The sequence below is a fragment of the Dendropsophus ebraccatus genome, chromosome 12, assembly GCF_027789765.1.
Source record: "Dendropsophus ebraccatus isolate aDenEbr1 chromosome 12, aDenEbr1.pat, whole genome shotgun sequence".
Taxonomy (NCBI): Eukaryota; Metazoa; Chordata; class Amphibia; order Anura; family Hylidae; genus Dendropsophus; species Dendropsophus ebraccatus.
The window spans coordinates 39,200,539-39,224,928 of NC_091465.1; the positions used below are offsets into that span (position 1 = coordinate 39,200,539).

A 24,390-nucleotide genomic window follows, 5' to 3' on the forward strand; every position below is an offset into this window, starting at 1 on the left:
AGCGCAAAAAAATCCCAAAGTGCAAAATTGCGCATCAAATCCAGAAAAAATGTAATAAAAAGCGATCAAAAAGTCGTATATGTGCAATCAAGGTACTGATAGAAGAACACATCATGGCGCAAAAAATGACACCTGACACAGCCCCATAGACCAAAGGATAAAAGCTCTATAAGCCTGGGAATGGAGCGATTTTAAGGAACATATATTTGTTAACAATGGTTTGAATTTCTTACAAGCCATCAGATAAAAGAAAAGTTATACATGTAATACTGTATATCGTTGTAATCGTAACGACTTGAGGAACATGCATAACAAGTCAGTTTTACCCCAGGGCGAATGGCGTAAAAACAAATACCCCCCAAATAAAAAATGCATTTTTTTGTTCAATTTCACCACACATTGAATTTTTTCCTGGTTTCGCAGTGTACTTTATGCAAAAATTCAGCCTGTCATTGCAAAGTACAATTAGTGACGCAAAAAATAAGGGCTCATGTGGGTCTCTAGGTGGAAAAATGCAAGTGCTATGGCCTTTTAAACACAAGGAGGAAAAAACGAAAACGCAAAAACAAAAATTGGCTCCGTCCTTAAGAGGTTAATAGGCTTAGTCGCCAGAATAAAAACTGCAAGATTTTAGAAATGTTTTATAATATATATATGTCAGTTGTTTGCAGCGCCACTAGGGATCCCTACTAGTATCCACTAGGGATACTATGTGTATACACTCCAGCCGGCATCCCATAGACGGCCAGGTAACGTATATGTTCATAATAATCACGGCCGTTGTTCAACAACTTTGGTTTTACGAAAGTATACGTTGTATGAACATAGCCTAATACTGTATAGGATGGGTTTAGCCACCTACACATCACATCATGCCTAGAGATGAGCGAAGTTACAGTAAGTTCGGCCGAACCTGAACCTGATGGCTTAGCCGTTTAATCCCGTTGTCTAGAAAAAATGGATGTATCCCTAGGGCTGCCTGGAAAAAATGGATGCAGCCATAGGTCTCCAATGACTGTATCCATGTTTTCCAGGCACCTTAGGACTACATCCATCTTGGCAGTTGGATTTACTGGACAGTTGATCAGGTTCGGTTCAGCCGATATTACTGTAACTTAGCTCATCTCAAGTAATTGAAAATACACATTGGCGAGTCATAATAAAATAGAAAAATATTATTTGTTACAAAATATATACATTTATTAGAAAATGTCAGTTTTGTTCATAATTTGCTATATACAATGCAAACAAAGACAAACAAAACACATAAAACATATAAAAAGGCAGACGCTTTGAAATTATATATAAAAAAACACATTCTTAGTTTTGATTAGTAAGTTATAATAGTAAAAATAGACATCAATTTTCCATTTCAGCTATGAATTTTATATTCTAGTTAAAAAAAAGGTTGTTAAAATTATTCCTTTGGCCTTTTAGATCTCTCTATATTTTTGTTCTAAATCCCTGCCCTGAAAAGGATTCCTAAAATAAAAAAGACTTTCAAGTAACGACAATCGTGGAATTCAAGGAATCCGAAGCTTCAGTTCTGACAGCTTCATGTTTGCAGTTTGTGCAGAAGAAAAAAAGTGACGTGAAAATAACAAAAAGTAACATACTGTCAATAGGCAGTGTCTACTTGCGGCAGTCAGTGAAACATTGGCACAGTGCATTTGGTTTTAAGTGTTTGAGTATATAGTCTTCATGCTCAGGTGAGTCGGGATCAGTCTAGAAGGAAGCATATAGGCAGCTATAAAACACGTGACTATGTTACTGGCTATAAATACCAGACCCTACCATTGTTATATATGCCATGAAGGAAAATTCTAGTGCCCAATGGCTCCTCATCCAGTTAACAAATTAAAATTTTGATTGGGTAACATCTAAATGGTCACAAACCTTACCTCAAATATTGCATAATTTATATTGCATAGTACAAGTGAATATAAAAAATAAAACGGTTAAAGATCCATCTTAAAACTGATCATCTCGCTGAGGGATCAAGTTACATAATGCCTATAAGCATGTAAGGAGAAGATACTGTAGTAAGACTGAGATAAGGGGACTGAGATAAACCGAGACGCTGCTGTCAGCTTACACTACCCAATACTGATTTATAATGCCTACTATGCTGCTGCTTTTTATTGAAAATGTTTGTTGAAATGTTGGTGACCATTTTAAGGCCAAGTTCACACAACGTAAGTTTTCAATAAACACAGCCGTTTGTGCAGATTTGCAACAACGGCCAATATTTAATGAAGTGTCCGATTGTCTTGAAGTCTATGGAGTCTTGACCAGAGTGTATACACACTGTATACTCTCCGGCCAGGATTCCATGTGGCGGCACAAAAAAGTGACATGTCAATTTTATGCGGCCACTATTCATTAAATCGCACTTTACATTGTCTGCAATGGTATTCTGCAATGGTCTGCATTGTTAATTGGTATTCCAATTTAAAAAAAGTGATGCAGTACCAGAGGGAATGAACTTCACAGACAGCAGCTGTTCTGTGACACGGCCTGTCACACATTGTGTGAACCCAGCCTAACAGTACTTATCATTTAGTCTACATGGTAGGATTCCTTCTCAAAACTCCAGAAGGTATGCGGTTCGCTCCTAGAGTTTATAGAACTGGCAGATGCACCATGGACTGCTATTGGCAGGTCTGTACACCACTCATTTTAGGAGTGGACTGTGTACCTGCCACAGTTTTGGGAAGGTATCCTGCTGCATAAGTCATACCCCTTTGTCAAATTTGGTGCAAAAGTGTATAAAAAAAATGTTCAAAACACATTAATATTGTAGTACAAGTCATGGGAGCCAGTTTATGGTGCACTTTGTGCCAGACTTTTATCATATTTTCAGTTTTGATTGTCTTTCCCACTGTATTATACCTGAAGCAAGACCTGAGTGGGTGGTGCATGACACAGAGACAGATCTGTCACTACGCATAACACAGTGCTAGTCATACTCATGTCACAGTGTTCAGACAAGGGACAATTTGCAGCTGCCTTTAGTCTTTCCTGGAGTTTTCCTATATGGATGTATTGTTTATTGTAGTGTTTGTATCTTTTAGGACCAGATAAAGCCCATTCTATCACTAAAGGCCCTATTCCACGGGCTACTGACAGGAGCAGCGAGCGAGTGAGTCTGGGGGGGGGGGGGGGGCGCCGGGAGCTGCGGGGGGGGGGGGGGTGGCTGATCGTCCAGGCAGCCAATAGGATACAGCAGCGTCTGCTGCTGACGCTCCTATTCAACGGAGCGACGGCAGCAGATCGTTGCTGTATCAGTCGTTTGTTTTTTGACAAATACGGCCGATAACCGTTCCGTGGAATAGGGCCTTAAGATGCCAGTAACGACATAAGAATACAATCAGCTGAATGAATTAAAGCACATTGTAATTATTGAATGACAGGGGTAAGGCTCTGGTCACTGGTTAACTGTACATATTGTAAATGTTGAGTTCCCTGGTAAGGAAATCCTCAGAGGAGGTAAGATAACCCATATAGTCTGTATTAGGGTAAGCACATGGCTCCTGTGTGTTCAGTGGCTCCTGATAGTCCATTGAGCAGCAGTAAGCACAGTAACAGCATGTGGAATTGGTCTGGTGCTGGTATACAGGATAATCCATATCAGCGTATGCACAGCTCTTGGTGTCCTGGTGAGAAGGAGAACTATAGTTCTGGCTTACAAACTCTAAACCTTGGCAACTCGGGGAATATTCAAAAGAGTTTGACATTTCAGATGAATCTGAAGGTGATTCTGGAGTCTGCAAGGAGAAAGATACAAATACTCAGTTATTACCATTTTCTTTGTTCTTTATGTGAATATACAGCTAATTAGCTGACAATATCTGTTCACACATATTGACATTCCATTTTTTTTTTATGAATGGGTTGGCCACTTTATAGTAAAATTGTTCAGTATACAGTATTAGTAGGTGTATTCACTGCACTTACTGACAGCAGCTCCCTGTGTACCCCATAGAGTTAAAACCAGACTCTCCGTCTCCAGGCTGTGCTGTCCTGCTCTGTGGTGAGTCTGTCCATAAGATGGCCAACATGGAGGAACATGTGACCATGCTCCGCCCCCAGTGTCCACGACTGAGCCTGTACATGCCTATGGTGGACACTGGGGGTCGGGGGTCCTCCATGTTGGCCATCTTATGGACAGACTCACCACAGAGCAGGACAGCAGAGACTGGAAAAGTAGAATTAGATTTTTACACAGGTACACAGGGAGATGCTGAGAGTATATAGTAAGTACACTTACTAATACTGTACACGAAGTAATTTTACTATAAAGTGGCCAACCCCTTTAATTAACATAGGAATTTTCAAGATTAAAATTTAGCAAATACTAATAATATCTACATATAACATTCTCCCTAAGGCTATATTCACGCTAAGTAAAGAAAATAGAAATAGCATCTGCTTTTTCTTTTTTAAATAACGTCTGTTATTACTGCATTTTAATTGATGTCAATAGAATGATGGATGCCCAATACATTGATGGCGTGGGCGTCACATTTATATTCATGACCATTATTTGCTGAAGTTTTTGCAAACAGCGGACGTTATTTTTACTTGTTCATACACATTTTTTTTCACCATCCTTTCACCATCTTTACTATTAAATTCAATGGACCTTTAAAAAAGAACCATACCCAAAAGAGCCTGAATAATGTACCAACAGCTGTCATTGTAATGAATGGTGCCCAAACTGAAATCATTTGGACCTGAAAATTGATGAACCTCATTTTAAAAATATGAAAAACGGAAAGAAAAAAGTCATGTGCCTGAAGCTGTAAACATTATCTTAATTTTATAAATATGCTATCCAGGCCTTCTATAGTATATGGATTTATATTATTCTGCCATGTCCCTGTGCTTAGTCCCCAACCACCTGCATCACTAAATGCATGATACAATTTGTCCTATCAACAGCTCTATTAAGTAATTTTCACGTTTCCATTTACTTGCTTTAGTATACTTTACCAGCAGACAATATATGGTGCATCTATTTATTTTTACCAAATTGTTGAATAGTGGGTAGTATTTACTAATATTCTAAAATCTAATAGCTTATATACTAGTTTCTCTATTTTATACAAAGGTTTTATGACCAATTCACAATCCCACCTATGTCTACTATGTCTACCATGTCTACTATCCACCTTTTGACCTGTAATTTGTTAAAGGAGAAGTCTGGCCATAACAAATTGTTGTCAGGCAGCAGGGGAGAAAATGAGCATTATTGATTTCTTACCTCTTCCCATGCCAGCAATGCACCACCTGACCGACCCCAGGACCCTCGCCGGAAGAAATTTCCCCCAAGTTGTGATGATGTCACGACTCGTTGTAAAATGCCCAACCCGGCTGATGGACAGCCAACCCAGCCAATCAGTGACTGGAGTGGCGTCTCGCCCCAGTCAATGACTGGCTGAGCGGGCTGTCAATCAGCAGGGTCATGATGTTGGCAGCACAGGAGATCCCAGAGCACGGCAGGGCGGCCTGGGCCAGTCAGATGGCAGATCACGGACACATTGAGAGGTAAGTTAGTGCCATTAGTTAGTGCTATTTAAAAAATGAGGCCAAAAAAACCCTCAGGGGACAAAAAGATCTGACATGGCTGATTCTCCACTCCTCTGGCATCTGCCATTGGGGAAGAGATGAAATCGGTGGAGTCAGTTGACATATCTCTAATGTGTATGGCCAGCCTTAAAGACTCTTAAATCTTAAAGAAACAGTTTTAGCCTTCACTTTTGTAGGGGGAAAGGTTTTCAAGTTTTTATTTCCTAAGGTCAATCAATGTAATGGTCTATAGATTCAGTTATCGATTGCTCTAAAACGCACCAGGGTGGCACTATTTAAAAGAAACTCTGGCTATATATACATATATATATATATATATATATATATATATATATATATATATATATTTTATATAGTACTAGGGCTGCATATAAAGTAATAAGGATCCCATTACCTAATCACGTTCCCTCTGGCTCCTCCTCATCTTTGGGTACCCCGCTGAATGCTCCAGCCACTACTTTCAAATGGATTCATCCTGGCAGTGACACCCCGCTCAGCCAACTACTGGCCATGGCGCAGTCCAACTTCAGTTAGTGTTTGGCTAAGTGGGTTATCTTTCCCGAGACCAATCTCAGAAGTAGTGACCTGAGTGTTTAGTGGGGGACCCGAAAATGCTGAGGGAGGACCCTGGAGAAAGCACGGTGAGGTAAAAATAGATGTCTATTAATCTCTATGCAGCCCCAGCACTACATTGAAAAAAATGGTCGGAATACCCCTTTACGTTAGGTAGCAGTGGATTAAAAGCCCTATACTATACCAGTAATAGTATAGGCTTCTATCAGAAGAAAGCAGTGCAACCCGTTCTTCATACAAAGCTATTGTAAAGCTTAAAGGGGTTATTCAGACTTAGAAAAAAAACATGGATGCTTTCTTTCAGAAACAGCACCGTTCTTGTCTCCAGTTTGGGTGGGGTTTTTCAATTCACTTCCATTGAAGTGAATAAGCCTAACTGCAAAAAAGTGCTTTTTTTTTTTAAGAAGGTGGCCATGTTTTTCTGAACTTGGATACTCAGGCATCTTCCTTACATGGCGGTCATTTAGATACCAACCAAAGTCTACAAGATTGGGAGTCACTCATACAGGGTGGCTTTCAATTCAAACTCACAAAGTAGGGTCCCAAAGCATGGACACATATGCTGTGACACATTTATGTGTTTTTAGAAAGAGCAGCCAAGAGCTACAATATGATAATACCAAATGAGGAAAACTTGCAGTATTGGCATTTTACCTTTTTATGTTAATATTATTAAGTGGTGTACTTTATGTATAGTGTCAGCAAATAGAAATATATTTTTTCTTAGATGGTTTGAAAGGAAGCTGAAACGAGTGAAAATGATAGAGAAACTGAGAGTGTCTGCATTTAATAAGATTACAGGGATCAAAGGAGAACGATAGGTGGAAGGGAAAATAGAGTCAGGGAGTGGATGTGTTCCATAAATATTATGGTGAGATGTAACTATAATCTGTACATGGGCTCATCGGTCATCATATCTAATGAGAGATACCACTACGGCCTGTTTTAGGGCATGACTTTTGTTCAAAACTTTATCAAGGAGAAGCATAAAAATAAAAGTTACCATGTTGTGGTAGAAGATGGGAGACGGCTGGAAGAGTTCATCCTGGAAACACGACTGGTTCTGGAATATACTAAAGCTGGAGTCGGTGAGAGGCTCGGGGTGAAGGTAGGCATCCACTAGACTATCCTCCGGAGCACCATAGACTGGAGGCTGTCTGGTCTCCTGGTAACTGGGTACACAGGATGTAGGTTCACGTGCACATATCACTTCTAGGATTAGGACACAAGACCATGGTTAGTTTTATGTATACAATGGTAGATTTGCATATCAAACATGAATTAACTCTTTTGCATAATCTTGTTTGCCTTCAATAACCGACTTCATATTTTGGTCATAGTGGACCTCTGACTCTTAGCACATCACCTAATAAAAAAGCTTTTGTAACCGGAATCTTAGAGGTTTCTATTCTGGATTCTCAAGTATCGGATAAATTCTGGGTAAGATGTTCCCTAAACATATCACTAAGACTTTATTTCAGCCATTTAAGGACACAGATGATACTAAGGTAGTTAACTACTATGATGACCTTACAAGACGTTGCAATTCTTCTCAGCTTTAGGACTCAATAATAACCTCCTAAGCTAATCTAAAAAAAACAAACAATTCCCTTATCTCAACTGAGGATCAGAAAACCCTAAGAAAAAAACAACAGCACTACGTAAAAAAAACTTGGGAGGCATAGCAACAAGATGTAATCTCTTGTACTTTACAACTACGAAACTGATCTGATGGTTTGAAGGGTGATATATCTGAATTTCCCCAACATAGATTAGACCTACAGATCAAATATGTCACAAAAAAAACCCTTACATGGTTATCCCGTGTCCTCATCTGCATTCCTTCTACCTGTTGACTCATCTGATTGGTTGCAGTAATTATTGAGTGGATCTTAAGTCGAGCTGTGAGCTATGAGCCTCCATGTACAAAGAATTCACTGCCGCTTTGTCAGGATTTGAACATTTTTTAAAGATTTTTTTTTTTTTTTTAAACACCAACCTGAAGAAGAAGAAGAAGGAGGAGGAGGGATTGGATGTGAAACTTGCATTTTGTTCTGCCTGGACTCCTGCATAAACGATAATAGCAGAGAATTTTTTACATTAGGTATATCATATAGAAGAATGTTTCCAGAAGAAGGCATGGTGGTAAGTCCTATGCAATTCTATTAGTATTGTTTATGAAGTTGTGTGTCCGTTGCTTAGTCTTCTATATGCAGTGAGTGATATTGTATATGATGTGGTGGTGATATTATGTCTTCAGAATTCTTTGTTAAGATAAGGGAAGAAAAATACATTGTAGCAAGAGGAAAGCATACTGTGCAATGCTGCTATATGGCTCTGCTATTCTGTACTGCTTCTAAAGCCTTTAATTCCTTCCCATGTATTCTACTTCTATATAGCTCAATGGGGACATATAGCTAAACATCTTGTTATTTTCAGTTCAGATTGCCCACACTGAGGACAATTGTTTCCAGCTTGTTTCAATGTTTTAGGAGAGGTGAGGTCCAGTAGCTGATACTACTGTTCCAGCATAAAGGGGGTTAATGTTTAAAGGGACTGAGGTGTTGCAGAACTGATATCTGTGTAACTGGCGGAGAAGGAGGGGGTGAGCCTATAGTCTGCTGCTGGGTGGGAGAGGCAGCTTATTCTGGTTTATTGTTCATAATACAGATTCAGGTTTACAATGTCATGAACCAGGAAGTGCTAATGATTTACCTGGCAGCTCCCAATGCAAATACTTCTAAGTACAGAAACCTTCCAAGACTTGTATTTTGCCCGTGAAAGTACAAAGAATAAATTTAACAAAAAAAAAGAAAGAAACAATGAATGCATTTGTTAAGGATTGCCTTAACTTGTATTGTAAAAGTGGTCATTGTAATGATAGTCTATTTACTGGTTAGGGGTTCTGAAGGAAACCAATGAGGCTGAGGGACAGAATCACTGGCCCTTCAGTTATTCTGGATTTACATGTCTCAGTATCTGATTCACTGCCCATGCTGGGACTTGTGGTTTGTGCAGCATGTAAATAAAAGTTAACTAAGATGAAGGTCATAAAGAGTCATGCCTAAGCCTAGATGTATACATTGTGGGTATTGCCTGACCTATACCTCTGACAGACTGCGCGGACGTCAAACAGTGGGACCAGAGCGGCACTAAGTCTCCTTGAGGAGAGCTTCATAAAGATAGATAAAGACTTACAGGCCATTCATGCTCCACTGTGAATTCCGGGAAGATTGAATATGCAAAAAAGTTGGCTTTCCTTTCAAGTCAGTGATTTACTCCAACTAGAAGTCTTAGAAAATTGGCTAGAGATAAATGCCAAGCCAAAAATCCCTCCAAAAGGAAATACTTCCTACCCGTAGACAGCTGCTTTGGGGTTATTGCCCCTCATCAGTACAGAGCAGGGTTCTGACAGGCTAGTGAGAGGCCCATTGTCATGGGACCAAAGGGGTACTAAGTCTCCTGGAGGAGAACATGACAAAGATATATTGAGATACACAGGACATTCACTATCCCTTCGGTCCCACATCAGTAGCCCTCTCAATAGTCAGCCAGCACCTTACTCTATACTGATGAGGGGCAATATCCCTAAAGTAGCTATCTGCTGATGGCTATTTTTTGCTTTTACTTTTTGGCTTGATATCTATTCCTAGTCATGGGTATTTTTGTTTACTTTTTGGCTTAGCATCTATTCCTAGTCATGGGTATTCTTTACTTTTTGGCTTGGCATCCATTCCTAGTCATGGGTATTCTTTAATTTTACTTTTTGGCTTGGTATCTATTGCTAGTTATGGCTCTAAGACCCCTAATTGGAGTGAAACACTGACTTGAAGGGAAAGCTACCTTTTATAAGGTAGTCTAGCCAAATCAAGGTACATATTGCCCATAGTCTCCAGTTATATATATTTTTTTGTGGTGGCCCATTGCATAGGAAAGTGCAGTCTAATGTGTGACCCCAGAGGGTGATATTTTATCCATATGGCTGTCAACAACCATCACTTTCACAGGAGAGTCAGCGCATATGGGTGCTTCTTTTTTCATTTGCTAGAAAAATACTCTGTGACCAATGGTGGTTTTCTCTACTGAATAAGTAGTGATTGTGAAGGAACAAACAAAATGCTCCATTGACCCAAAAATGGCATTCTACCTCAACAAGTAACTACGTTTTCAGACAAAGTACTAAAACATGTCATTATCATATAAAATCCAAAGATACTGTGTCAAATTAAGTTTCATATATCCGCTTCCAGGCCCCCTGAATCAATGATGGGTGGACTATTGGACTAATATGATCATTAGGCTTTGGTTAAGCTATAAAGGAACATCCCAGGCAATAATTATAATTTGTGTTAAACCTATTGCATGGTCTCACAATGTTGTATTACATGGGCAATTAGAGACCACCAATGAGTGAATCCAGTCCCACAGTGTCCCGGTTTAAGGGTACGCTCATATGTTCACCTTTTTCATGTAGTTTTTTTTAATCCAAAGTAAAAAAAATGAATTAAAAAAGAGGAGGGATCTAGGAGGGAAATTTTCACCAGAAAATGGGTGTAAAAAAAGTTTTTTTTCTGCAAAGCACAGGAAAGGTTGCAAAGTCTACATAAAAACCATTGATAAATTAACCCCTCAGTCTTTTCTTAATATATGTTTTAACTTAATGATCTACTCCTGATTCTGCCCTCAAAATGCATAAGAAACCCTCCTGATACAGTGTACATCTCTGGAGTATTAATACCTTGTTATTTCCTTATGCTACTACACATTGTAAATAAATTCTTTGTTCCACCCGCCTTACTTGTTTTAGATGTTAATCATCAATCCCCGGCAGTACATAAGAGAATCTGTGACATATCGTGCGCCCAGACAGTCCTACAATGTATGTAGATAGATTAACTCAATGTGAAGGTGGAGGACAAACTGCACTTGTATGTTCCACAGAGCCATTGTTCCCTTTCACTCTGCACAGTAACTTGCCCTATTAATAATTACATATACCTGGCATGGGCTTACACAGGTGAGAAAAGCAAACAGTGCTGTGTGTCTACTAGGCTGCAGATGTTCTCTATAATGGTCTGGTGGCTACTGCACAGATGAGGGTGGGAAGACTTACCAAGGCGGTCTTTTCTGCTTGTAGCGCCCTCCTCTGTTCCAGCATCTCTTTCACAGTCATTCTAACTTTAACACCTTGGTACACCTTTGGCTTGGCTACAAAAAATATTTAAAAAATTAAATGGCAGAACGTGAAAATATGCATCATGAGAAAAGCAAATATCATATTTGTTGTTGAAAACTTTGTCCAAGTCATGTGAGTGATCCAGCCTGGTAGATTTTCTTGGTAATTTACAGGAGACACTGTAGGGATATGGCGAGTAATTCTGGGTACATCCATAGTATATTAGTAGTGTTGAGCGAACTTGCCGAATTTTCAGGTTCCACAATGGTCATCTGAATCTGAACACTCAGCATTTTATTCCCGGTGGCTGGAGAAGATGGATGCCGCCCTAGGGAGTTCTAGAAAACATGGATACAACCATAGGCTGTGTCCATGTTTTCCTGGCAGCCCTATGGTAGCATCCAACTTCTCCAGACACTGGGAGTCATCTCCTGAGTGTTTGGATTCCAATGAACGTTGCACAAAAATGAACTTTCGGCAAGTTTGCTCGTTATATATTAGTCTTTCTTGACCATATATAAGCTTTCTGTTGACATGATATTGTTACGTTTTTCACTCATATTTCTTGCTAATTCTTCTTTAAATTTGTTGATACCAACAGATACTAAAACTAGCCATACACTTCACATCATTTTGGCTGACAGTTATCTCTCCCAATTCTCTATAGAGAAACACACTTGGCTAGTGTATGTATGTGCATGTATTTGGAATCGGGGAAGGGAGAAAGCCACCACCAGAGGTGTCTGGAAGGGTATTACCCCCCCCCCCTCCCCCAAACTAACATAATCAGGGACGTTGAAATCTAACATGTCTAACTTTTTCTCCCCTGCCATCTACTGTTAGGGCAGCGTCATGACTATCCACTGCTTATGCTGAAATCATACATAGCACATTATCATACAAAGCTCCAAATCCTGGAGCATCAATGGAGAAAACTCAGTACGATTGTGCTTGAAAGTTTGTGATCCCTTAGAGTTTCCATTAAAAGTAGATAAGGAGAACCAAATCAAACAATAGGTCACACGTAGTAGACTTGTTGATTTATTTATTAAGGAGAATGTTCCAAAATGACATACTGTATCTGTGAGTGACAAATGTAATAGTGGTGAAACATTGACCGACCAAACCTTTAACATATACTGTACCTGTGACATGTCAAAAGTTTCTCTTAATGAAAAAGTCCTGAATTTAATCCAGCAGAAATCTTCCAGAAGGACCTGACGTGAGAAGTTTATGGGGGGAAACTCACCAACATGATGAAGCTGTTTTATATGTAAGAATTCACTTAAACTAAACAACTACTGGAAATGTTTAGATGCTGCATAAAGGTGAAGCAATATCTGTGGAAGTCAGTAGACAGGTCTCTCAGTGCACTCGCCCACCTGCTGACCTCTTCTACATTGCTTGCTTATGTATATACATGTATGCATAACATAGTGACATCTTCTTCCCCCGCCCCAAGATCCCGTGGGCTGTTACTGCAAAAGCGTGGCATCTTGGGCCAGGAAAAGATGTCACTACATTATGAATACATGGGTATGCATACGAAGGTGGTGCAGAAGAAACTGGCGGGGGGTAGCCCAGTGCACCAAGGGGTCATGGAACACTCTTAGTGCACCAAATGACCTCATTTACAGTACATATTGGATTTTTGTCAATTAAAAGTAAATGGTGTAATAAATCGAAAAGAAAGGTTTATCTCCCTATAACATTATGGGGGAGATTTATCAAACTGGTGTAAAGTAGAATTGTTTAGTTGCCCCTAGCAACCAATCAGATTCCACCTTTCATTCCTCACAGATTCTTTGGAAATTGAAAAGTGGAATCTGATTGGTTGCTAGGGGCAACTAAGACAATTGTACTTTGCACCAGTTTGATAAATCTCCCCCGTTGTGTTCTAACTGGAAATGAGTGAACCTAAGAATGCAGGATTCGATGGCTGAAGATGTTGGATGCAAACCTAATAGGCTGTATTCAGGTTTCCAAGGACTTCCTAGGGCTGCATCCAACTTCTTCAGTCGTCGTAAATCAAATCTGCATGCTCAGGTCAGTGATCCATTTACTTATGCGATTATTGACTTCTGTCCTTATCATTGGAGGAGTCCCAGTGGTTGGATCCCTACCAATCACCTACTGTACTGTAGTTACCTCCTTCCTTGAAACTGCCCCCACTAAACTTACAATAAAGTACCCTATAAGGAGTTCAACTCCTGGTATTTGTACTAGCAGAAGGTGACTTTAATTTGCAAGAACTATTTATCATCCTACCATCTATTCTTACATTTAATGAGGAAGATTTAGAAACAGTTTTGTAGCATACAGTGCCAAAATCATAAAAATGTCTATAGTATAAAAAATTGGCATAAACAGGTCAAATTTATCAAACTGGTGTAAAGTAGAATTGTCTCAGTTGCCCCTAGCAACCAATCAGATTCCACCTTTCATTTCCCAAAGAATCTGTGAGGAATGAAAAGTGGAATCTGATTGGTTGCTAGGGGCAACTAAGACAATTCTACTTTACACCTGTTTGATAAATCTCCCCCTAAGACCTTTTCCCTTATATTACCTCATGATTGGCACACCAATACTTTATGCAAAGTGGATAAAAACTGTGAAAAAGAAAGAGAAAAAAATTGGCTCCTCTTTATTACATCTTGGCACATGGCAGGTACTCCACAGTATCCATGGCATTGTTAATGAGATGGCACATGTGCAGGAGCTGCCCCCTATATGCGTTGCTTCTAGGGGGAAGTATCTTAATCCATACAGCACCCAAAGGAGCGTAGATAGGATGCATGGGGACCCATACCAAAATCTGTATAGGCTCCCATGAATACAGTACAACCTCCCTCCCCCCACATACTCACCTGTACGGGCCAGGTGAGTATGTGTGTGTGGAGGGGATGCAGGTCATAGATCTGCTTCCCTGCTGCTGGATTGCTGTAAGTGGCACACCATGTAGGCAGACCATGTTTTGCACAGGTATGGTACAGATGAAAGCGCCAACTTGTCTTGCAAAAATATTTTGGCACCCAAGGTGTGACTTGTTATAATGGCTAAAAAAAAACCCCTTAAATAAAAGGAGGCCCCGAAATTCATCATGCCTCTGTCATGTCTGAGGCGCGTGGTTAATGCACTGTGGCAACATATGGGGTATTTCTGGAAACATTGAAATAAGAGGAATAATTAACCCTTTCACGACCTGGGATCATTGATGCCTCAATGCCCAGGTCGTGATTTTACATCAGCTTATGGGATCATAAAGATCCCATAAGCTGATGTCCCCTAGCTCTGCCGCCTCTCCGATGTCCCCTACCGCTGTTACTATCTTATAACAGAGGCAGACAGAGAGGGGAGGCAGCAGAGCTCATAGGCGCGCGTTCTGTCCTCCCTCCCCCTGCCGGCCTCCATAGATAGAAACCGGAAGCTGGAGGCTACCATTGGGGCTCTGTGATCAGTTCGCAGAGCCCCGATGGACACCAGAGAGACAATTCTTCCTCAGTAGAGGGAGAATTGTCTCTCTGGAGCCCTATAGATACTGCGGTCGTGCTGACCGCAGTATCTATAGGGTTAACTCTCAGCACCGGAGCGCGGCTCCGGTGCTGAGAGTTGCGGCGGGTCTCTGGCTATCACTGATAGCCGGGACCCGCCACGGATGACACAGGCGCAGCTCATACGCCTGTGTCATCTTCTGCAGTAAACTCACGTTGCTGCAGCACCAGGCATAGGCTGCAGCGACGTGAATTTACAGTGCAGCGGCGGGAGGGGGTTAAAGGGGGTATCCAGCGCTACAAAAACATGGCCACTTTCTTCAGAGACACCACTCTTGTCTCAACTCTGAGGGTTTTGTAACTCAGTTCCATTGAAGTGAATGGAGCTTATTTGCAAACCGCACTTGACCTGGAGACAAGAGTGGCCATGTTTTTGTAGTGCTGGATAACCCCTTTAAGGGTAGCTTCACAAGTACTGGATGCAGAATGGATTTCACGCTGCGAGTTTGCTGTGAAATCTGCTGCGAATCCTTGCACTGTGACGATAAATGGGGCTACATTCCTGCAGCGGAATCTTCATTCCACTGCGAGTATGTAACCCGGCCCCTTTAACCCCCTGCCACCCAGAGCATACATTACCTGCTCGGCGCCATGGCTGTATGTGAGGTCCCCCCCCCCCCCCCCCGCCAATAAGGCATTTCAATTGACTCAAGAAGTTCATGCATTACGTCCACACGGCCAGTCAGTTTACTTTTCTCGGGTCTAGTGGCTCCATGCTTGCGGGATTATTATGGCTTCCTAAAACCTGACTTCCTTATAGTTACGGCCCATATAGCTGGCACTAGTGCATGTTGCCCTATCTAAGGCAGCGGTAGTATTCAGCAGTGTATTACTTATAGGGTTCAATGCATCCATTCCTTCCTAAGCTGAGTGCAGCGTGCAACCCCCCCCCCCCCCCTGGCCTCTGATTGACAGCTGTCAGTCAGTGCACAGTACAGGCAACAAGTTGTCAATCAGTGGGCGATGGGCATGGTGAGCGGCTGCCATGAAGACCCTATGTGCATCACTGAGCAAACTCCTGTGCTGAGCTCGGTGTCTTTAATGGGGTGGTGTGCATTTTAAGGGACAATCAGATGCCAGAGATTACTGGCAGCCATGTGTAACCTACAGGAACAATAGAGCCCACTTTCCTCAGCCATAGGAGGAAGATTTGGGAGAACCCTTATATACATTAGATTGCCTGCATCTGTATTGTCACTAGATGATCATTTATAGCATGTCAGCTACTGGTTTACATAAAAGTGGAGACCCCCTTTAAGTCTGCTATAGAGCTAATGGTCAGGAGATGGCCTGCAGGCTGTGGGATACTTACAGAGAAGCTGGGATCTGTCATCCTTTTAATAAAATCCATACAGCTATGGCAGAGATCACCCCCGGCTGCCTGACCCCCTCTGTACCCCGCCACACACAGCACGGGGAGCCCCGGCTGCCTGCCCTCCTCTGTGCCCCGGCTGCCTGCCCTCCTCTGTGTCCCGGCTGCTCACCCCCGGCTGCCTGCCCTCCTCTGTGCCCCGGCTGCCTGCCCTCCTCTGTGCCCCGGCTGCCTGCCCTCCTCTGTGCCCCGGCTGCTCACCCCCGGCCGCCTTCCCTCCTCTGTACCCGGCCACACACAGCACGGGGCTCCCGGGCTGCTCAGGAGACGTAAAGTCTCGGATAGAGCAGGTTCTTTTTACGACAGCGTGTCTCCCGGCAGTGGAGGCGGCGGCGGGGAGTGCGGTGCCCGCTGTGTGCCCGGCTCCCTCACCCCCACAGCCCGGGCGGCCCCCTGTGACTGCCAGGTAAGTGCCGGGGCCAGCGGGGTCATCTCCACGGCGGCGGGAGCGGAGGAGATGGAGGCATGGCGGCTGCACCACGTGTGTGCGAGTATACAGTATATACACTATACATACAGGATATACTATACAGTGAGGGGATATACTGTATACTGCATAGCCCCTGACCCCAGCTACAGGACAGCAGTGTGTATATACTGTATACTGCATAGTCCCTGACCCCAGCTACAGGACAACAGTGTGTATATACTGTATACTGCATAGTCCCTGACCCCAGCTCCAGGACAGCAATGTGTATATACTGTATACTGCATAGTCCCTGACCCCAGCTCCAGGACAGCAATGTGTATATACTGTATACTGCATAGTCCCTGACCCCAGCTCCAGGACAGCAGTGTGTATATACTGAATACTGCATAGTCCCTGACCCCAGCTACAGGACAGCAATGTGTATATACTGTATACTGTATAGTGCCTGATCCCAGCTACAGGACAGCAATGTGTATATACTGTATACTGTATAGTGCCTGACCCCAGCTCCAGGACAGCAATGTGTATATACTGTATACTGCATAGTCCCTGACCCCAGCTCCAGGACAGCAGTGTGTATATACTGAATACTGCATAGTCCCTGACCCCAGCTACAGGACAGCAGTGTGTATATACTGTATACTGCATAGTCCCTGACCCCAGCTCCAGGACATCAATGTGTATATACTGTATACTGCATAGTCCCTGACCCCAGCTCCAGGACAGCAATGTGTATATACTGTATACTGCATAGTCCCTGACCCCAGCTCCAAGACAGCAATGTGTATATACTATATACTGCATAGTCCCTGACCCCAGCTCCAGGACAGCAATGTGGATATACTGTATACTGTACTGCCTACACAGAATATACTATACATCCAGCTACAGGACAGCAGTGTGTATATACTGTATACTGCATAGTCCCTGACCCCAGCTCCAGGACAGCAATGTGTATATACTGTATACTGCATAGTCCCTGACCCCAGCTCCAGGACAGCAATGTGTATATACTGTATACTGCATAGTCCCTGACCCCAGCTCCAGGACAGCAATGTGGATATACTGTATACTGCATAGTCCCTGACCCCAGCTCCAAGACAGCAATGTGTATATACTATATACTGCATAGTCCCTGACCCCAGCTCCAGGACAGCAATGTGGATATACTATATACTGCATAGTCCCTGACCCCAGCTCCAGGACAGTAATGTGGATATACTGTATACTGTACTGCCTACACAGAATATACTATACATCCAGCTCCAGGACAGCAATGTGTATATATTGTATACTGTATAGTCCCTTACCCAGTACAGCAGTATGTGTGTGTATATACTGTATACTGCATAGTCCCTGACCCCAGCTCCAGGACAGCAATGTGGATATACTGTATACTGTACTGCCTACACAGAATATACTATACATCCAGCTACAGGACAGCAGTGTGTATATACTGTATACTGCATAGTCCCTGACCCCAGCTCCAGGACAGCAGTGTGTATATACTGTATACTGTATAGTGCCTGATCCCAGCTCCAGGACAGCAGTGTGTATATACTGTATACTGCATAGTCCCTGACCCCAGCTCCAGGACAGCAATGTGGATATACTGTATACTGTACTGCCTACACAGAATATACTATACATCCAGCTCCAGGACAGCAATGTGGATATACTATATACTGTATAGCCCCCGACTGCAGCTACAGGACAGCAATGTGGATATACTATATACTGTTTAACCCCTAACCAATGCAACTGGACAGCAATGTAGATATACTATATACTGTATACCCATGACCCCAGCTACAGGGTAGCAATGTAGATATACTATATACTGTATACCCATGGCCCCAGCTACAGGGCAGCAATGTAGATATACTGTATAGTTCAGCAGCAGTACAGCAGTATATATATATATATATATATATATATATATATATATATATATATATTACACTATACCCCCTGATCTCAGCAGTAGGAGCAGTAGCAGTAGAATCCCCCTGGTTACAGGACATTGCACATATGCAGGGGCAGTAGTAATGTGGTATATAGGGTACACAGCCTTCCCCCTGATCTCAGCAGCAGCAGCAGGTCATACATCCCCTGGGTGGGCACAGACTAGCTGGATATGGGTGCCATGCAGCAGACAGGAGGGATATGTATAATAACCTGTATATGATATATAGACTGATCCCTGCTGGGTATATAGAGCATGATACACACTATCTGTAGGGACACGTGTGATGTATACATGGGACACATGATCTCACCTTGGCTTGGATATTCTATATATACTGTATAACAGAAGCATCATGAGCAGGGGCTGACACTGTATATGTCGGACATGCTGCATAGTAAACCCACCGACCCTGTATAGACCCTGTATATTGTATATCCCCCAAACTATCAGCAGGTGATTATACTGTGTTGTTTACAATTATAGATTGGGGGGGGGGGCATGTAAATCCTGTTATACAAGCACCTGATTTATTATAGTGCTGAGTGCAGAGGAGACACAATGCAGAGTAATACAGATGGAACAAGGCGAGGACTGTACAACCATGCTTGTATAGTTTTTAGTATTGCATAGTATGCAGTGTGGCTTATATAGAGAGTATAAAGTGCATGAACATAGTAAGTGTGCATTGAATATATCATATAGTGCGGTATATAGGGGCTGGTTATTGTATCTATCACATTGGGCACTGGCTGAGCTGAAGCTGCCGCACCGTGTAGCTACTAAGCCGGGCGAGAAAAGTGGAAATCGCCCGTATAGAGCGCCACCTGCTGGTGACAGGCGGCCTAGCAGCCGAGCTCTGATCAGCGAGTCCCGATCGCTCGCAGGGGGAGAACAGAAGGGAATTCAGTCCTGGGGGAAAACTCGGCTCCGATATCGGATTAGAGGGACTTGCCAGTGACCCTTCTGCATGTGCAGATCTAGGAGGGAGGGAGGAGGGGATCTCGCTGGAGAACATACGGTTCTGATCGCTGCTCGTAGCCATAGGGGAAAACAGAAACGCCCAGTTTCCCCGGTCAGAGATGGGGGATCCGCAATACGCTGATTTCTAATCTCGTTTTTTAAATTCAAAGTCACTAAAATTACTTGATTTGTCATTGAATTCACCTGATCCTGCAATCTGCTGAGTGTGAACAGTGGCATCCTGCCTAGTACCTATGCCCCCTGCTAGCCCTGCACTGCTCCCACTACCACTAAAAAATACAAAATACAACATAAAGCTGCAATAAACAACAGTGCTGAGCTTCAATGTCCCCCCAGACCCCTCCACACAACTATCAGCAGCCCTGAACCCCCCACTGCCTCATTGCCCCTTCCTGTACTACCCCCCCCCCCCCTTATAACATTATCCTCTTTTTCTATTTAATAATATAAATAACAAAGTAACAAAAAAACATCCTCAGAATAATCTGTTTGGTAAATATGCAAAACCTGTTGAATTCAGCCTTTGTGATTTGCACAGTGCAGCAGCATTCTGCATATTAATGAAGTCTCTCTCTCTCCTTTCTCTTTTAAAGGTATACAGCATAGACGAAGAAAAGGCAGCAAAAATCTGCCCAAATGTGGCAAAATAAGACTAAAATCCACTTACCAGACATTGGAGAAGATGAATAAAGTTTTTTCTCTCTTTGATTTCAAAAAGGAGGAATCCCCAGGGAAGGCTGCAGTCTTGTATAGGGAGCTGAGTCCCTTCTAGAGAGGCAAAATAAGGCTCAAGAGTGTAATTTCTTTAAATTTCATGAAATCAAGCAAGTCCCTGTGCAGTAATGGAGACTGTGGATATAGCATACAAATGTATTATGGCTACAGATATAGGTTTGGATTTTTTCCCCACCATGCCATCTATTTAAAAACTCTAGAAACCAATGATTTGACAATCAATGATTGCGCGATAGTTTCAATTTGAATATTCAAAGCCCTAACAAAAAGAGAGATCTTTTGGTGAAACAAAGCCCTTGTGCCTGTAACTGAGGGTCTTTGGGAATAAGATTTGATGTCAATCCCTCCCACCAGGATTTTTCGGAAGAAATTTTTAACATTTTACAAAGCTTTCCCCAAAATTAGCAGTAAGAAGAGAAATAAGCCCAGGAACTGGAGAGCAGAGCCCTGCAGATCCCCAGTCACTTGCTTAGATGTGAGAGCTAGTGGTATAGGAGCTGATGGGGCAGGAGGCACATTTTAGGGGGTCCTATAGGGCTGATTAGAGGGGTTTTTGGGGGATACAAGGCAGCTAGGCCAGCAGGGGGCGTGGCTGCTGAAGAGACAGTGCTGAACATTGTGTCATTGTAGGAGAGGAGCAGGCCAGGCGCCTCACACTCTCTGCTGCTCTGCTTATGGGCAGTGTATTATTACTAAGCTTACACCTCTGTCCATTAATAATAAGAATTCAGATTACAGGTTATGGGGGGCACAGGATTCTGAAACTGTTACACTGTAAAACCTGTTCTACTAAGTGCAGATAGCATGTGGAATGGGTGCAAATGCATATATAGGGATTATACCTGGCTCATATAAATTATTATATTAGATTATATTAAATATTTAACAGCATATGGGTTAGGCAGTGTTATAATGCGGACTGCACACACAACCCCAAGTATTGTAGAGGGGGGAGGGGGGACTCTGCTGCTCTTTCTCTATTTTATTATTATATATACTGTTATTATAGGGGTTAGGGGCACATAGTAAACCAGGCTAAAATTTTTCTGGGGGGCAATAGATGACAGTGATATATGCAAAATCTTGGTGTAATTATTGTATAATATGGGGAGGTGGGGAAATAGGAAAAATAAGAATGTTTTTATGATGCAGAAAGGTGTCAGGACATGATATTTCATTTTTAGCTGCATTTTTAGGATTGGATTAAGTAATGTTTTCTACGTGTGCAATAATAATATTATGATGGATAGCAGACGTGTTTGCACACACTATAACATGACAGAGTCCTATACAAAATGACATAACACTACAAGCACTATATAAATCACAGAACATATATAACTCTTATGGTGCATTTACACGGAACGATTATTGTTCAAATTTTCGCAATAACGATCGCATTTGAGTCGTGTAAAGACAGCAAACGATCAAGCGAAGAGCAAGAAATCGTTCATTCTGATCTTTCGACATGTTCTAAAATTGTCGCTGGTCGCTCGCAAAAATTCGCAGATCGCTTTGTGTAAACAGACTTTCAAAGATTTACCCTATGTGTGAGATTGGCTTAAGCGATCTTAAAAACGATTTTTCTAACGATTTATTCATCAAAACACTGATCGTTATAAAAACAAAATCGTTACTTCAAAATCGTTTAACGATTGATTGGGCAAATTATCGCTTTGTGTAAACGGACCATTATATGATGCACTTATGCTGTGCACACACTTGTATACCCACTTACTCACACGTTTTCCAGTTTGACATTTGGCGACCTTTACGGGTGTGTTCACACGTTCAGGTTTAAAATTGCAGTTTTCAAATACAAAGCCAGAAATATGAATGGAGGACCGAGACCTCTCTTTTCATATCCATTACTGCCTCTGTATTCAGTAATTGAATTTAACAACCTGAATGTGTGAGCACATCTAGAAAAAATATCAAAATACGCTTACACCTTTGAAAATAAAACACCAGTGTAAACTGGTGAAATTTTTTTCCCCAAAAAGCAGTCAGTAAAAATGAGCATTATTTGGAGGGTTATAATCAATCATGTCCATTATTCTATATGGTGTGGGACCGCTGGTAGATTTCCTATTGACTTTGATTGTGTGCGTTATTTTATTGAATTTTTTTTCTGTTTTATACAGTAGTGTGTGAACATAGTCTCAGACTGCATTCTGAATGCTGTGGAAACCATTTCAAATGCATTCCAAACGCATATGTGTAAACACAGCCTATGTGCCCTATTCCACCGGACGATTATCGTTTGCATAATCGTTTACGATTAACAATCTCAAACGACCGCTATTGCCAAAGACCTGAAAACGTTCACTCATTTCCATGGAACGTTAATCGTTACTTATGATAGTAATTGCGATCGTTTTTTCTTCGCTATTTATTTGCTATTCGGTTCGTATCTATTGCAAACGACCAAACGATGTCTTATTCAATGCGAACGATTTGCGAACGTTTTGTGAACGAGCAAGGATAAAAATAGGTCCAGGTCTTATAAAGCGATCAACGATTTTTCGTTCGGTCGTTAATCGTTAACTGCATTTCAACCGAACGATTATCGTTTAGATTCGAGCGATTTAACGATAATCTGAACCATAATCGTCCGGTGGAATAGGGCCCTATGTGTAATATATGCAGCTGCAGAACGTTTATTTCCTCATATACAGATGACCACCTGAATAGTGTAGTGAGTGGCTGTGCACTAAGTGTATATATATATATATATTATGTGTGTTTTCTTACTAAGATCACACGATTGATAATCTCCAGTGAACACGTGATAAAAATGAATGGCAGGTCAGTGTTCAGTGCCATAGCACTCACGTTCATGTATATATTTGCAAGCAGGTATTAAATAGATTGACAGACAGACATTATACTTGCATATATTAACAAAGCACGACTCATTTAAGTTCCATGTGCAAACACTTTGTGCAGTAAAGTTTGTACAGTGAAAAGTAATGGTTACAGTGCCACCTACTGTTAAAAGGGAGCATTGCTTCTTGTTTTTGGTTTGCGCTCTCCAATTTGTCCATTATACCTACTAAGTACTATTCACTTCACGTTTTTCACCATAACCTACACAATGTAAAGCTACATAAATGGTTAAATAACTTTGTAAATACTTCACTGAGTTAGCACAGTTTTTTAGTATTTCATTTTTTTAGTATTATTTTTTAGTATTATTCAATATATATATATATATATATATATATATATATGTCCAACATAAAGGTTTACACCCAAGTTGTATGGAAGCCAAGAAGGGACATGTTTAAGCACGGTCGGTGAAACCTAGTCTACAGTCAAAAATAAAATATTAATAATATTTAATAATTAAAAACAAATTCTGCAGCACTTTACAATTCTGATGGATCATAAACAATTAGACATTAAAGAAAAACACTAAGGCTGCATTTCCACGCCTCGTGTTCTATCTGTAAAACACGGACGACTTGGACGTTGAATGCAAACCCTTGTCTGTTTCCCTGGACGGCATGATGTATCTAAACATCATGCCGTCTGGATAAACAGACCAGGGTTTGCATTTAACGCCTGTGTTTCACGGACAGAACACAGGACGTGTGAATGCAGCCTTACTATTTATGTGTGAATAATGTGTTGTGTGTTTTTGATGTTTTTCAGGTTAGCGTTTTGACCGAACATGGACTTCATCGCTGGGTTCACTGACCAGAATGAACCCGCTCCAGAAAGGAAGGGGATAAGTGACCCTTTCCTTGCTGAAGTGGGCGCCGGACCCTTCACACAAAGTTTGCTGTGAGCCTGGCTGTTGGGGTAGTGGACGGGGGGGGGGGGGGGGAGAACAAACAGTCTGGTCCCCAGGGGGTTAACTTAACCCCCTGTGGGCCAGACTGTGGTCTATAGTGGGGTGAGAGGGAGTCCAGGGGGTGAAAGTCTGGTCCCCAGGGGGTTAAATTAACCACCTGTGGGCCAGACTTGCTCTGTTGATGGGGGTGGTCGGCGGAAGGGTTAACTTAC

General features: G+C 41.9%; 1 protein-coding gene and 1 long non-coding RNA gene across 6 annotated transcripts; one reads left to right on the forward strand and one right to left on the reverse strand.

The window, feature by feature from the left end:
* Positions 1 to 1,245: 1,245 nt before the first annotated feature.
* Positions 1,246 to 21,214, reverse strand: POU2AF3 (POU class 2 homeobox associating factor 3). 4 transcript variants are annotated; one of them, XM_069948861.1, is made up of 5 exons: positions 20,312 to 21,214; positions 11,279 to 11,373; positions 8,165 to 8,231; positions 7,169 to 7,377; positions 1,246 to 3,767 (listed from the first exon to the last, which is right to left on the reverse strand). In XM_069948861.1, the coding sequence occupies exons 1-5, from the start codon at positions 20,316 to 20,318 to the stop codon at positions 3,435 to 3,437; spliced, it is 711 nt and encodes a 236-aa protein (XP_069804962.1). In that variant the 5' UTR covers positions 20,319 to 21,214; the 3' UTR covers positions 1,246 to 3,434. The 4 variants fall into 4 exon arrangements, with proteins under 4 accessions (XP_069804962.1, XP_069804963.1, XP_069804961.1 ...); XM_069948862.1 differs by lacking the exon at positions 20,312 to 21,214 and adding an exon at positions 12,487 to 13,067; XM_069948860.1 differs by lacking the exons at positions 11,279 to 11,373; positions 20,312 to 21,214 and adding an exon at positions 8,881 to 9,355.
* On the forward strand, positions 7,937 to 24,168 carry LOC138770018 (uncharacterized). Of its 2 annotated transcripts, none has more exons than XR_011359374.1 (3): positions 7,937 to 8,310; positions 12,539 to 12,614; positions 20,238 to 24,168. It is a non-coding gene; the product is annotated as an uncharacterized lncRNA (long non-coding RNA). The 2 variants fall into 2 exon arrangements; XR_011359375.1 differs by having other exon boundaries at positions 12,542 to 12,614.
* Positions 24,169 to 24,390: the final 222 nt, after the last annotated feature.